The sequence below is a fragment of the Euprymna scolopes genome, chromosome 2 (genome assembly GCF_053919585.1).
Source record: "Euprymna scolopes isolate OS-2025 chromosome 2, ASM5391958v1, whole genome shotgun sequence".
NCBI classification, from domain to species: domain Eukaryota; kingdom Metazoa; phylum Mollusca; class Cephalopoda; order Sepiida; family Sepiolidae; genus Euprymna; species Euprymna scolopes.
Genome location: NC_136483.1, coordinates 128,432,342 through 128,449,423, shown reverse-complemented (window position 1 = coordinate 128,449,423; position 17,082 = coordinate 128,432,342). Strand labels below are relative to the sequence as shown.

At 32.1% G+C, this 17,082-nt stretch overlaps 1 protein-coding gene across 4 annotated transcripts in view; it reads right to left on the bottom strand.

Moving 5' to 3' along the window:
- Window positions 1-17,082, bottom strand: part of LOC145295994 (hydrocephalus-inducing protein-like) — an 865,028-nt gene that overhangs the window by 73,340 nt on the left and 774,606 nt on the right. For all 4 annotated transcript variants that reach the window (XM_080141978.1, XM_080141990.1, XM_080142009.1 and 1 more), the window contains 2 exons: window positions 10,198-10,367; window positions 8,237-8,435 (listed from right to left, as the gene is read on the bottom strand). In XM_080141978.1, coding sequence (XP_079998104.1) covers window positions 8,237-8,435; window positions 10,198-10,367 — 369 coding nt within the window. The remainder of the gene's footprint in view (window positions 1-8,236; window positions 8,436-10,197; window positions 10,368-17,082) is intronic.

The following is a 17,082-nucleotide window of genomic DNA, read 5'->3' as shown; positions in this document are numbered from 1 at the left end:
CGGAGTTCCTACCACCATCACCACTGATCATTTGAATCTCACCTCTTCTAGGAACTTTCCAGGATTCTACATATTCGTACTACAAGTTATCACCCTGCTTCTAACGGGATGATTGAACACTTTCATCGCCAATTGAAAGCAGCATTACGTGCTTACCCTGACCAACAGCGATGTAGCGAATATGTACCGGTTGTCCTTCTTGGCTGTCATGTTGCTATCAAAAAGGACCTGGGATACTCTTCAGCCGAACTTGTCTATGGAGTACTTTTAGCATTGCTAGGCCAAATGCTGAGCCCGATAGAGTTAACAACAACCGATTCAGCTCTGTATGTCGACAGACTGCAAGCTTATTTTAGTAAGTTTCCACCAATGCACACTAGGGAACAGACCATTAGATCTTCGGTCCCAAAGGACATTTCATCTTGGACTCATGTTTTTCTTTGAAAGGACGCCATGAAAGCCCCCCCCCCAACTTCATCTTATACTGGTCTCTATCACATGCTTTCACGTATTGATAAACTTTTCACCTTAGATATCAGTGATAAAAGAGAACTGTCTCTATTGATAGAGTAAAAAAAAGCCTTTCTTGACGCAAAAACACTCGAGTCACACATTCCCCCTACTTACACACAACATCAAGATACACATACACCTGAAGTAAATGCTCCAAGTGAAGACAATTATGTCACCACTACACATAGTGGTCGACGGTACAGTGAGACTGTGTAAAAAAATTTTTTTTCCTTGTTTTCCCTTTTTTCCAAAAAAAAAGAAAGAACGTTCTATTACAAAAAAAAAAAAAATGCAAATATTCCCCAACTTTTCACAGAAAAGTAAGAACAATTTTTTTCCGTAAAAATAAATAAAATAAACTGACATTTTTATTTTTCGCTATTTGTTTTGCTACCTTTTTCTCTGTCGGCTTTCAGCCTAAGCAGGGGGTTATGTAGCAGAAACAAATGGAACTTTTTCTTTCGCAAGTCAATACCTCTCCCCTGTGCTATTTGGCCACATACTGACTTATCAGGGGTGCGGCGCATTGATCCTTTCTATCCCCTAAGGAAATCGGACAGCTTCCGGTTTGAAAGAAAAAACTCTTGCTTACTGAGAGAGACGCCAAGCAGATCGGACCCTTTTTCTTTGCTCTCTCTCTCTCTCCACCTCTGTGTTATTTCATCCAGTATTGACGATTTCCACCGGGAATAACTACCGCGGTAGCACCAGGTAGCCAGAGTCCAGCTTTTACCCAGGGATAATATCTCCCTGTGAACATTCGCCTAAATAAACCTTTTCTTTGTTACATTTATTGAAGTTATTTTGTATCAAAAGCTTGTGTTGAATTATTTATTTTCTTAGGTTGTGCCCCAAAAGCACAAACCCTAAAATGGTGATCTGAATGTTAATTCGAGATTAGAGCAAGTTCCAGATAAAAATTTCTTGAACATGAAGTTCGAGGGAGCAATTCCAAGAGCTGGTAAGTTTTCCCTCCCTTCAAGGTGGACACTTATATCGAGATAAAAAATTGGAGTACAAGACAAATGGTATTATATATCTCAGTGCAGTTCCCAAATAAAAGTATCAACAGATAAAGAAAATAGAGTATAAGAAAAATCGCATTTCAGAATGGGCACGGTGAAAAGCTGAGAGAATCTAGTATAACAAAATCAAATAAAATCAGATTAAAAAAAAAAACAAGAAAATCCTGCAAATATTAGTCCAAAAGGAACCTATGATCAATCAAAACTTGAGCACATCAAAATACAAATATCTAAATATCGAGTGTCGGATAAAAAAGAATAGATTGTTTGTAACAAGGGACTAAAACAATCGAAATGGGTTCAATAATAAGATATAGACATATTTACTAACAGTATAAGAGAAAAAAGAAAATAGTATATATATAAATAAAAGTAAGTAAAAAAAGAGGTAATTAAAAACTAATTAAAATTTAATTAAAGAAGTTTTAAGGTACAAAAATTCTAATATCTATGAAAAAAATACATACATAGATAGCTACATTCCAAGATCCAAATATTTATATTTTTTTCCAAACAGATCTTTTGGCATATTAAAATTTAGGTACACTTTTTTTACAGATCCGTTTCGTTATGCAGAAACAATCGCTTTTATAATTATTGTGTCAATATCGAATCTTTTCGTGCATATATTCATTAGAAAAATGGAAAATCTTTGCTTAGAAAGAAAAATGCATGACAATATGATCTCTGATTCGATAGGAATAAGTACCCAAAATAAACATCATGGAAATAAAAATAAGAAGAAAAACAGGCATAGAGATTGTATGTGGTTTAATCCGCCTTACAACGCGCACATCCAAAATAACTTGCTTAAGGAATTTTACCAGACTCTTGATAGGAATTTCCCTAAAGGTAGTAACTTAAGTAAGATCATAAACAAAAATGCAGTAAAATTATCATTCTTAACATCTGTTAACCTAGCAAAAACTAAAAGTTCTAATAACACAAAAAAGGTTAAGGTAATAAAGAAAAGCGAGAACACTGAAAGTAAACCTTTCTGTAACTGTAGAAACAAAAATGAATGTCCTTTGGACGGTAAATGCCTTGTTTCTGACATTGTATATAAGTGGAAAGTCATTGAAAATAGAACTATGACATATATAGGGTCAACGAACTGTCAACCAACATCTTTAACATCTGTCATCTCCCTATCTTTAAGCGCCCAGTAGAAAGTCATAAGATATTGTTAAACAAATATCTTATAGATAATTATCTAGCTTAACACAAATTGAATAACTAATAAATATAAATTTATATATTTGTAAGCACAAAGCACAAATATTATAAGTTAGAAACATGAAGAAATGATTTATAAATAAGATTCCATAAATATAGCAGGTATTATATATATATATATATATATGTGTGTGTGTGTGTGTGTGTGTGTGTGTATATATATATATATATATATATATATATATATTACATTGCCATATATATAATTATTATTTTACTATAAGAATTAAATACACTAGTGTTTCATCCTTTCAGGAATCTTCAGTGCAGGATGTCATGATTAACACCAGTCAACAGGTTCGAACCCGGCAACATGAGCCATCTCTGGCTCAATTAGCAAAAACCGTATCCAATCGGCTACCATTAGCCGCAAGAAATAACGTTGAATTTAAGGATTTTATTTTTAAATGTTATTTACGTCAGTCACAGTGATCTAATCGTTATACGATGATCTATGCATAAGAGCTAAATTGACCGACTTAATTCAACTGAAAGTGTTCAACGATAAGAAACGAGTTTCTTAAAGGGGTTGACATAATTATTGTTTTTACTATAATAATTAAATACCTACAGACACTAGTGTTTCATCCATGTCTGGCTCGATTAGCAAAGACTGTATCTAATCAGCTACCATTAACCGCGAGAAATAACGTTGAATTAAAACATTTTATTTTTAAATGTTCTTTAAGTCAGTCACAGTGATCTAATCGTTATATGATGATCTATGCACACACACACACACACACACACACACACACACACACACACACACACACACACACACACACACACACATATATATATAATATATATAATATATATATATTATAAATCTTTATATTTATGAATATTTATAAACTTTTTCTAACTGTTAAAAATTTTTTATGCAAATATGATTCAATTTATATTTGTAGTTTCTTTTAATGCATTAACCTGCAAAATTTACTGCATATTTTGCAAACCTCTTTTCTCTGATGAGAAGAACTTCATTTTTGGAACATATATGATATGAGGTCTTTAAAGTTTATTGATACTCCTTGTAGGATAATTAAAAATTGTGTATATCTCTTTTACAGGATTTTGAAAATTTGAATTAATTTTCAATAATAAGATTTTTCTATAATATACACGCACACACGCACACACACACACACACACACACACACACACACACACACACACACACACACACACACATATAGTGTACAAGTGAGTACATCCCTCACATTTCTTCAAATATTTAAGTATATCTCTTCATGGGATAACACTGAAACAATTATTTTTTGAAACAATGAAATGTAGTTTGTCTGCAGCATATATAACAGAGTTAATTTATTTTCCCCTCAAAATAACTAAAAATACCTTACATCAATATATTGTAAACTCACGTTTACAGGATTGTATACCTGCTGGAATTCGTTTTGTCCTACCAAATGAATTTGGACCCTAATGCATCGAGCCCTTATGATTTGTTCTAAAACAAAATTGGATGAAGAATTGAAAATTATTACTGACACATTATCCAATAATGGGTACTCCCTCGATGTGATTAAGTCAGTCATCAAAAGGAAAATTAGTAATTTTTCCCAAATAGAAAATCAGTACGGTGAATAAATGTCCGATTTATATTCGTTTACCGTGGTTAGAATCAGTTAGTGAGAAGTTTGCCAACCAAATCAGCTCAAGAGTGGAAAGATGCTATTTTGCTTCATATGTACGTGTTGCGTTTTTTTATGAAACCGTTAATGGTATCCTGTCGCAAAGACGTACCCCCACACCGTAATAATAATGTAATTTATAAATTAAAATGTAGTTGCAATGCTGACTACGTGGGTTGGACGCCGTTAAGACTTGCTATTAAAGTTCAACAATATGTACCTAGTTAAATCAGGAATGGGACTTACCTACCAATACATCCCGATCTTCTATAGCTGAACATTTGCTTAAAAACCCGACATATACCACGAATTTTAGCACTGACTCATTTACTATTTTGAGTCATGCTCATTCAACCTATCATCTGAAGATCTTGGAGATTATTCATGTTCGCTTGAAGAAGCCTTCTCTCTGCAAGCAGAGGAATGTCTCTTAGGTTTGAATGTGATCAGTCTCTAGGAGATATCATATGTATCGTTATTTTAGACATATAGTGTATCCCGTTTTTTTTTTTTTTCTAATACACTATATCGCTATTTTTTTAGCGTATCATCTCCCATTTTATTTTAAAAGTTTTGTCTCTCATTTCACTCGCTTTTATTAATAAAAAAGGAAATCCCTCGATCCAGCTTACGAAAAGTGAGGGCAAAACCGGTCACCTCCCCATAAATTTTTTTTTTCATTTTCCACTTTTAATCAAAAAAAATAAAAAAATGTGTCTTCCTGTCATGATTGCAATAATGAAATTGAGTGCCCTCGCATAATATTATGATATATATATATATATATATATATATATATATATATATATATATATGTATGTATGTATGTATGCATGTATGCATGTATGTGTGTATATATATATATATATATATATATATATATATATATATATATACATGTATTCATGTATATATATATATATATATATATATATATATATATATATATATATATATATGGATATATATGATAACAATACAATATATTTGGGTTAATAACTGCAATTATATCTAAAACACAAATCTCTAATTGAATTATCTCCCTTTGACTGATTAACAAGTTATGTTTGTAAACATTCATCTCCTAGAGTACAAAATAATTTTTAATTGAGTCCTTATAAACTTAAATTAATGTATATTGATTTATTTGGTATAGAATTATGTTTTTATTTACATTTTATAAATATTAGTAAATTACCAAACAATTTAATCTTATAAAAAGAATAAAAAATGCACAAAAATAATGAAAATGTCCGTACACAAAAAATATAAAATACAATTTATAAAAAGTAAAGAGTTAGTTTTGTATTCACAAGCCATGTAAACCCATTTTAGATATAACCCTAGTAAACATTTTACAAATAATAGATATTAGATAAAGTAATATTATGATAAAAATATAAATAATTTCGTTGTAGACTAAAACCTTTTTAGAACATTTTTTAAATCAAATCTTGATTAAACCCTGACTAGCTTTAAACATGAACCAAGATCGTTACCTAAACAAATATGCGATGCTGGGTCTTCTATGAATTTTCTTTTTTCTGACATTATATTGTCATGCATTTTTATTTCTAAGCATTTTCTGATGAATATATGCATGAGAACATTCGATATTGACGTAATAATAATTAACTGATTGTTTCTGCATAAGGAAATGGATCTGTAAAAAATGTACCAAAACTGAAATATGCTGAAAGAGCTGTTTGATAAGAAAATATAAACATTTGGATCTTGGAATGTAGCTATGCTGTTACTCTTTTATATATGGTTTATTTATTTATTTTTTTACTCACCCTCACCCCAAACAAGATATATTGCCACTTGAACATAAGGGGCTACTAATTGGGACAATGCCTAAGAAAGATTAAGATGTTGGTTTACGTCTATTGTTAGATGTAACAAATACTGAGCTTCTAAGCAAAAGGATTGGTATACAAAAAGAGTAAAATGTAATTAGAAAAACACATTTTACCACACACACACACACACACATACGAAAAAATATGTTCAATAAGTATAAATATATACAACAAAATACATAGATAGAAAACATATATGCACATATATAAATACATATTTAAATACACACATATACATACACATATGTATATACATATATACACTTAACAATAGATACAAACAAATAGTATTCCTATAAGAATCTTAATTCTATATGTATTACAGGCTACATACAAACAGGATATTCCAAGATACACAAGTTTGTAAATACAGAAGAAAAATATGCATACAAATATATATATATATATATATATATATATATATATATATATATACATAGACATATTAAGAAGAAAAATATGCATACAAATATATATATATATATATATATATATATATATATATATACATAGACATATTAAGAAGAAAAATATACAAGTTTGTTTACACAAAAACCAGATACATAAGTGCATACATATTTCAGCAAGCCCTCTTTTTCAAAATTAATTATTCTTTAGGATGAGTTGTAATTGAAATGGCATTCAAGGAAAAATAAATGATTAGACACTTAATAATGAAAGAGAAATGTTAAAGTATATTCAGCATCTAGTGGAATTAAAAATATATAATCATCTAATTATAATTTATACATACATCTATATACATATATAAATATATACACGCATATAAACATTATGCAAACAAAATTTATACTTAAACAAAAAGTTGCTATATAGAAAAATTCTGTCATATGTAAATTGATTTAAGAAAATTTACATTATTAATCTGCTAATACTTATTATTTATATAAAAGCTATACCATATTTTAATTAACCATTCAAGGGTTCAAATACTAGAAAGTCTCATTTTGCATTTGGTACCTATTAGAATCGATGTGAACTATATAAAATAATAGACATATTTTAATAATAGTACAAAAACATATATATACACACACACACACACACACACACACACACACACACACACACACACACACACACACATATATATATATATATATATATATATATATATATATATATATATACAGAATATCAATCTAAAGGAAAAATAATTACATAATAAAATTAATAAATCTAAAAAATAATATATATATTTAAATAAATGGGTGATTAAAATAACGGAGAAGATGGAGGAGGAGTATTTTCTGGGGTGTAGAAGTTGGTGTATTTAAATTTTTTCCTATGTTTGCAATGGAAAATAATTTCACTCTTGGAGTTCATAGAGGGAATTATTAAAGATGCCTCTGAAATGCAAAGTTGGCAGAATCTTGAACCGGGGGATTAGAATTAGAATTAGAAGTGTACTTGGATGTGCTGAAGAGTGTGGTGATCCTTTGGTGCAATCAGGTGGCTGCTGGCAGACCCTGGTGTGGCAGAAGGATTCAGCGCTGGCCCACATGTTCAACGAGACCCAGGATGGCTTAAAAAAGAGTGCCTTATACCTTTCTTTCACTGCCCCCCTCCTCCCCTGACCTGAATCCACTGGATTTCTTCATTTTGTCATATATCGAGAACATCACATTGTAATAGATGAGACAAGTTATCTCTCAATAAATGACCAATAAATAAAATAAATTAAACTCTGCTAATCAATGTTAAATCTGTAAATGAGATTTATAACGCATTCTGTAGCCCTTCTCAGTCTTATGTTGTAAATGAACAACTTCTAATAAAAAAGTAACAATTTGCGCCTGTTTCATTTTTTATTTTAAAATTTTAGAGAATCAGTTAGGAATCAGAAATTATAATTTTCCCCATTCCACTACCCTATTCCGATTAATCGTCCCAACAGTAATATATATACAATAACAATTACCTTCATTTCGCATCCTTCTCCCAAAAACTCTACTTTCTTTGTTGATAGACCATTCACTTCAAAGATGACAGCTTCTTTGTATTTAATAGCGTCTCTTGGATAGAAAGAGAAGTTGACATCAAGGAATGAACCCGGTGTAAGGACCACACGCTTAAAGTCGTGCATCAATTGATTTGTGTTCGAATATAAGCAATCCAAACTGAAAGAGGCACAAAAAGAAACATTTAACAAATTTTTTTAGTGTTATAAATAAATTATTATTGTTTAAGGAACACACCAGTTTTACAATGACTCATATCAGACAGTTGTTGTAGCTAGGCAACGTTTTGTTGTTTGTTTTACAGAAGAAACCACAGATTGAAACTTAGTAAAGCAATTACCATGAATATAATAATAGAGCAGTCAGAAAAAAACTGTAGGGAAGAGAAGCAAACATTCTCTCACTAAATTTCTCTGATAATCAGTTAAAACAAAAGGGTGCTCTGAGTGGTATCTCACCTATGTGACAGCAGTACTCCATCTTAGGAAGTATTTAACTCTTATACAAATAGAGAATTACATCAGGCATGAGACATTTTCTGGTGTAGTAGAATGATTCAACCATTTTTCCAGCAACTTTAGCAAAAAATGTAAGTCTTTCATTTCAAATTTGACAATCCTAAAGACAGTTTTTGTTTTGAAACATCTATTTCATTAAAAACAATTTAAATAGTGGTTTCTATGAGCAATGGTTGCAGTATATTCTGAGGTGTACTAAGGTTGACACTTTGATTTCTGTAGGAATTTCTTTTAGAGAGTATGGTGCTCTCAATATAAATGGTTAACTAATCAGTTATCATGGGCTAGTGTTTTAAGTTGAAGTGGTATCCTTATATCAAATGGCTTCATGCTTTCTTTGTGACTGTTTTTATAATAAAAAGAAGACAAGTGTTTGAAACATATTTAAAAAAAAATTCATTTTGGAAATATCTCCAGACACGAGCCACATGTCATTGGTTGTGTTTTATCAAAAATCTATTTTCTCCTTCTACAGCTTTGAATATCCTCCTCCTCCGAAACGTTATGCAAACTTTCTCATTTTTCTAAAAATATTTTTACTCTGGATTATTTGAATGTTATTCTCACATCGTTTCTATCACTGAAACCTTTTCGTGTATATCTTGTCGAACTTGTAGAATTCTATATGCAATTTCAAACTGAATTTTATTTAATCCACGAATGTAGAAGTCTTAAGTAAGTTAAAATTATTTTCAAGTTAATATCGTTATGCACCTATGCCATAGTGAATAAAGTGCTAAATGATAATTTGACAGTTTTCTGAAAGTTGAAGTTTTAATACAGGCGATACTAAATAAAAAAAAATACTAAATAAAAAAAAATACTAAATAAAAAAAAATACTAAATAAAAAAAAATACTAAATAAAAAAAATAATTAAAAATGATTTAAGATTTCTACCCGGTCATGACTGATGGTAAAAGAATAATCTAACTTCATGGTTTAAACAAAAGATTGCATTCAAAATTCCATATAGATTCCTGAGTTTGACAAGACGCACTTGAAGAAGGTCAGAGTTCACATCATGGAGTGCTGTGAGAGTAACATCCAAGATAAGAAGAATACTTGAAATAATCCAAATTTTTAATCCTCATCTACATAATTCTGAATCAAAATATTTTTGACTGTTCAGAAGTCATGCTTTGGTTTAAAAATATTTTTATCAGTTTGGAATGCTTAAGTGTGAAATAACATTTTCATCACTAACCATCATTAAGAGAAAAAGTAAAATTAAAAATGTGTTGAGAACACTACTGAAACCATCTCTTCCAGAACCCCTCCCCCAGCAAGCTTGAACTTGATCCTGATTGGGAGGAGGAGTTGAATAATACCAACCATGACAGTGTCTTATATTCTGTAAAAAAAGGGAAAATTGAATATTCTCCCAGCTTATTTAGTTGCTGACCTTATCTCTTTTGTGTCCTTATTGGTGATTCTAAGCTGTACCGTTTTTGGTTTCATTCCTGCTTTGTAGATGAAACATGTTCCAAAGTTTTGAGAAAGAAAAGAGAAATGCAATCCAGGATAAACTCCACGACCGGCTAAGAGAATCTCATAGATTGGACCATTGGAAATCTGAAATAGAAATATCCAATTATTTATTGCAACATTCGAATTTGGGTTAGGGTTGAAATTTTCCAACTATGCATTTACCTTATATCAGATTGATGTTTGATTTAAGCTCGATTTGGTCAGAAAATGTAACTAAAATTTAACTAAAAAGTTTTGCCAGAATATTACTTTGAAGTGCAGTGATCACTACAGACAGCATAAAAAACTGAATGCATTAAATGTGTGATACAGTAGTTTTTACTTTTCCATTAAATGATAATTATAAATGTTATTTTATAAATAATTGCATGAAACGAAAGATCAATTTTTGTACCATTTAATGATATCAGTTTGATTGATTACAATGACGTTTGCTTACAAATTTTACTGCAGAGTGTATACTTCCACATTCACATTCCAATGTTTGGAGCGTCGGTGTTCATTGTTACTGTAAGAAAGCACTCCAGTTAGGTTTATAAATGGGTAACCAGTGACAGACTAGCATCCTGGTAATTCTGATAATCTGCTATTCTGCTGAACACTATAAAGTCAAGGGGAAGTAGTAATTCTAAAAGTATACTTATACTTAGAAATGTAATTTTATTTACTTTACAAATTAAAACGAGTGAAAAAATGTGTGAAATATTAGTGGGGATTATGCCACTCTAAACAAGTGCATCAAATATTCAAAATTTGTCTTTTTGAATTCTATAAAAGGGTTAGAACTTTCCGGTACAAACTACAATTCCACACAATTCCACATAAATAAAAAATACTATTTTTTTTATTACATTTTCACCTCAAACAAGGCACATTGCCACTTTGATGTAGGGGGCAACTGTCAGGGACACAAGCTACAGGGCTACTATGTAGGGAGCTGGGCAGCAAGGTGTCGGTTCACGTTACACTTGAACCTCTGCATGTCAGCACAGTTGGGGAAGCAGGGACCTGGAAGGGAATTCCAAAGTCTAGCGGTTCTGGGGAAGAAACTACTGGAATAGAAGGCTCTCTTACATCTAAGGATATCCACTGTGAAGGGGTGGGATTTAGCTGGTTGTCGGTTTGTCAGGCGCATTTACGTCGAGGGGGTACAAGTGCTTGCAGTTCGTCAGAGCATTCACTGTTAAAGTACTTGTAGAACAGGCAGAGGGATGCTACATTTCATCAATGGGACAGAGGCTGACGCTTAGATGACAATTCAGGACCTATCAGGTTGGCGACTCTCTTTTGAACCTTGTCTAGGAGCGAGAGACTAGTAGCAGATGCACCGGCCCAAATATGACAACAATACTTCATACATGGATGAATGGTGGCCTTGTAGAGGTACAGGATACTTTCGGCCATTAGTAGCTTTCTAGCACAGTGGAGAGAACCTACCTTCTTCTCAGCGGTCCTGGCAATACTTTCAATGTATTTGTTCCAACACATGTTTCCTGTGAACGTTAGGCTGAGGAGTTTAAAAGATGTACTTTCAGAAAAAGAGTCTTTGGCCATTGCTGGTAGTAGAGAAGGTTTCTTGTAATTATTGAAAGAAACAAGTTTAATCTTGGCAGCATTTAATGTGACCATCCATTTTTGTCCCCATTCCACTACAGATTGGAAGTCATCCTCTAGTGTTTTTGCCATTTCTATAGATATGTGTTCATTTGTTTTCCTGCCATGTCTGTTATAGAGCGTGGTATCATCAGCATATATACCCATCTCACAGGCAATTTTGTCAGGAGGAATAATAACGGTCCAAGAATAGACCCTTGAGGCACTCCTGCATTTATACCATATTGTTTAGATGTATGACCATCGAGGACAACCTGGATTTTCCTCTTACCTAAAAAGGATTTAATTATAAGTATTTTTCCAGTGATACGGTATGACCTAATTTTCCTGAGAAGACCTTCATGCCATACCCTGTCAAAAGCCTTAGATATATCTAAAGCTACCACTCTACTGCTTTGTCATGCATGTTCAGAGATTACAGTTAGGAGGTCTGCTGTGGAACGGGCTTGCCTAAATCCATATTGTTGGTTGGTAAGAAGTTTAGCATCTGTAAGGTGATGGACTAGAGCTTGGTTAATTATGGACTCAAATATTTTGGCGAAAAGTGGGAGGAGGCTAATGGGGTGATAATTTACTGGGTCAGTTCTTTCACCAGAATTCTTGAAAACTGGTACCACAGAAGTAGTTTTCCAGCAGGCAGGAAAGCAAGCTTCATAAAGGCATTTGTTGTAAAGTTTTGAGAGAACTGGAGCTACTTTGGCGGAGCACTTTTTTTATAGCACAGCCAGGATGAGATCAAGTCCACATGCTTTTGAAGTGTCAAGATTTTTTATGATAGCATGTACCTGAGAAGGGGTGATTTTCAGATCGTCTAGTGTGGCATCTGTCTGCAAAGGAAAGTCAGGGAGGGGGTGGTTAGGAGGGTCCAGTGTGGAATTGGAGGCAAACGACAGTTGCTGTGGTGGACATTGAAGTCACCAAATACATGCACTTGTGAGCTAGTGTCAAGGGAAAGTGCTGTATCTATGCTGTAAGAGACTTTGTTTATTAGGGTACCGTCCTGGGTTGAGGGAGAGCGGTAGAGAAAATAAAAGTAACTAATGTTATGTTGCATGTTAAGTCTAAAGCATATAAAGGCTTGAGCGTCCGATTCTAGCTTTGTATCTCTAGTCAAGGGGAGGGTGTTTCCAATATAGATTCCAAGCCCGTGCATATGTCTGTCAGAGTCCTTACGACAGAGTGGGAGATATAAGGGCATGTTAAAGTAGTTAGAGGGGATAGAGGAATGTAGGTTAGTCTCACTTAGTGCTAAGATATCCAGGGTGTTTGTTAGGAGAAATGCTTCGACATCATTTAAATTAGTTCTAAGCCCACAGATGTTCGTTTATGAACATCCGTGGGCTTGCAAGCCTCAAGGGCAGAGGCAGGTTGGTTTTGTTTGAGTTTTGGCCTGGTTTAAGCATAATTTTTGATTGTACCGTCATTTTTTTTCAAGAGTTTCAGTTTAGATAAGGGGTGCTGAACAAGTGGTTATGCAGAATACCAGACATGCAATACAAGTAGACCATCAGTTGATCTTCCACCTACTAGGATTATGGCCTCAGGAAAGCCCACTGGGGATGAGTGCAGGGTCCCTTTCCATGCGCAACATGGCACTACAAACATCCTGATATTATACAACTGTTGATGGAGCAGCCGCTCTAAGCGCTACCAAAGATTTAGGGCGCCTGTATTACCAGTCGGGAACAGCAGCCAGGAAATGTCAATCCAGTACCCTCAACCCATCAGACGATGGTCAACCCAATCTACTTGCACTGGCATTACGGCATTCAAGCACTCCCAAGTGCCCAGTTTAGAGGGATGGGATGTGTCGGGAGTGGGGAAAACGGCTTCCATTACCCTAGTCAGAAAAGATCGACCACTGAGTGTTTCTGTCGAATACCTGTGATTCGACCTCTACGCCTGGCTAATAGGCAAAGAAGGAGTATGGAAGCCGGATGATAGACAGAGCCTATCTACTCTTTAAACAGTTTAGGTTTGCAGACCGGTAATTTGTTTGAGTCACCAGCTCTAGGAAGGTTGTCATCCAAGACTGGAGAGGCCTCCCTCTCCTTCAAAGTTTTCCTTCTCCTAGACGAATGACCTGAGAAGATCTATGGGTCCATCACACCAAGAGGGTCTGTCCCACGCCTGGGTCCTAATCCATGTATTTCTGCGACTCTGCATGGGTAGTTAATGTTACTGGGTTAGTTTATAAAGGTTATATATCTACTGAAAAATTACACTCCCCAAAGTGATTAAGGGACATTGCTATTTCATTGTTTGTTACTGGAGGAGGGGGTGAGTAAGAGTTCATGCAGTGGAAGCAGCTATATTTGCAACAGGTTTGTTGGAAGAAGTTAATATGGTTTAATATTTTTCCTTTAAATTCATAATTAAACATTTTTTTTTCCTTTTCTTATTTTTATGTTGGCTTAGGAATAGGATAACGTGTTACAGAATGGCTTAATATTAAGAATTAACTAAAAATTTGTTGCATAAACTCCGGATATTTTAGATGGCAGGAGGGTTAAGATGTATATTCAAGAGATACAAGTAACGTCACTTTTGATATGATGTACAATACACTACAGGTATAATTGGAAGTAAATTATAAGCTATGGCGTATTCAGCATGTATAATAAAGTAAATAGATATATGGGCAGATTTCCAGTAGATGCGAATATATGGAGGTTGTAGGTATTAAGTATGTTTCCACTTCTAATGAAGATATCTTCAGCTTTCGTTTAAAAGTCAGGAAGTTGTATTTTGCATTACAGAGTATCGGTTCAGTTTTTGTATTTAACATTGCAAAGCTAAGGAAGAGACAGCTATTGCTATGTAATATAGATAACTGTAAATCTAAGTATAGACTGTAGCTAGTAAGTATCTACCTGGATAAGAATAAACTAATGCATGCCTTAGAGGTAGAAATGTATAGATGTTTAGTGATAAGGACTTCCAATCGGTCAGCATGCAAAGGTTAAGGGCTGAAAACTAAGGACCCCCCTCCAAGGCATGTGTAATGTATGAGCGTTAGTGGCAGTTTGGGATGTAGAGCAGATTGTTAGTTTTCAGGAGAGGATTAAACTTAAAGAATACAGTAGAATTAATTATTAGAATTTATAGTGTTAAGTAAAGTTTAGTTAGAGAAAAAAATTTTTTTTTTAATTTAACATGCAAATTAGACAGAGGCAGTCGTCTTGCAGGTAAAGTATATATTGGATATACGCAGCAAGTCAGCAGGGGTGTTTGTACAATAATGAGAAAAACTATCAGTACATGGCGCATCAGAATTCGTAGTTGAAGACAATCAATATGGTCAGGCACAAAGCAGTAATAGTCCTACTGACGTAGCTAAGATCACTGCATTTCAGTTACAAATATAATTGAAAATAAGACAAACTATATTCAGTGGTTTGATATAGCTAGGGAGGAAATCACATTTTCAATACAAACGAACTTATAGTAATTGTAGATATTAAGTATATTACTTAAAGTGCTATCTTCTTCTAATGTAGGAAAAAATAAATCCAGGTTTGTGATAAATTCTGGAATTTACTGTGCTAGGCTTTTTTTTTTTTTTGCTAGTTTAATTGCAATATAGTAGGGATGAACAGTGTTTTGCCTGTAAGAAGGAGGTGACAAACTTCATCTTCAGACAAGAGAAAGTTTGCAAAACAAGAAACTATTGATAGAAACTAATGAATAAAAATACTTTGAGTAGAACCTGAATAAAAATACTATTGATACAAGCTAATAAATAAAAATGCTGTCGATAAACACTAATAAATAAAAATACTATTGACAAAACATAATAAATAACATACTATGGATACAACATAATAAATGAAATAATACTAACACAACCTAAGTAATAAAAATACTAATAATACAATCTAATAAATAAAAATACTATTGACACTACAAAATAAATAAAATACTATTATTGAAACCAAATAAATATTAACACTGATATATTGATACAACCTAACAAATACAAATACGATAACTGGAAAACAAAAATACTACTGGTAAAACCTAATAAATAAAAATACCTTTGGCACAACATAAATAAAATACTGTTGATGTAACACGATAAATTAAATTATTGCTACAAACAACCTAATGAATATAATTTCCACGAAACTTTAAATAAAAATAAAAACTAATAAATAAAAATACTGTTGATACAAACTAATAAACACTAAAACAATTGACACTGTTAAATAAATAATACGATTGATATAACTTAATGAATATACCTTGACACAGTAATTAAAAATACTATTGATACAATCTAAAAATTAAAATTTTATTGATATAACCTAATAAAGAAAAAACTGTTAATACAACGTAATAAATAAAATATTATTGATACAACGTAATAAATAAAACGATTGACAGAAACTGATAAAAATATTATGCATTACATGTAATAAATAAAATAGTATTGACACAACCTAATAGATAAAAATACTGTTAGTACAGACTTAATAAATAAAAATATTATTGATACAAAGTAATAAATAAAAAATAATTGCCACCGCGTAATATATAATAATAATAATAATACTGTTGATACAACAAATAATAATAAATAAAAAATAGTATTGATACAACTTACATAAAAATACTGTTGATGAGATCTAATAAACAAACATTATTGATATAACGTAACAAATAAAATACTATTGACACAATCTAAAAATTAAAATGTTATTGATATAACCTAATGAATAAAAGTACTGTTTACACAACATAATAAATAAAAATACTGTTGATGCAACATAATAAATAAAAATACTGTTGATGCAACATAATAAATAAAAATACTGTTGATGCAACATAATAAATAAAAACACTGTTGATGCAACATAATAAATAAAAATACTGTTGATGCAACATAATAAATAAAAATACTGTTGATGCAACATAATAAATAAAAATACTGTTGATGCAACATATTAAATAAAAATACTGTTGATGCAACATAATAAATAAAAATACTGTTGATGCAACATAATAAATAAAAATACTGTTGATGCAACATAATAAATAAAAATACTGTTGATGCAACATAATAAATAAAAACACTGTTGATGCAACATAATAAATAAAAATACTGTTGATGCAACATAATAAATAAAAATACTGTTGATGCAACATAATAAATAAAAATACTGTTGATGCAACATATTAAATA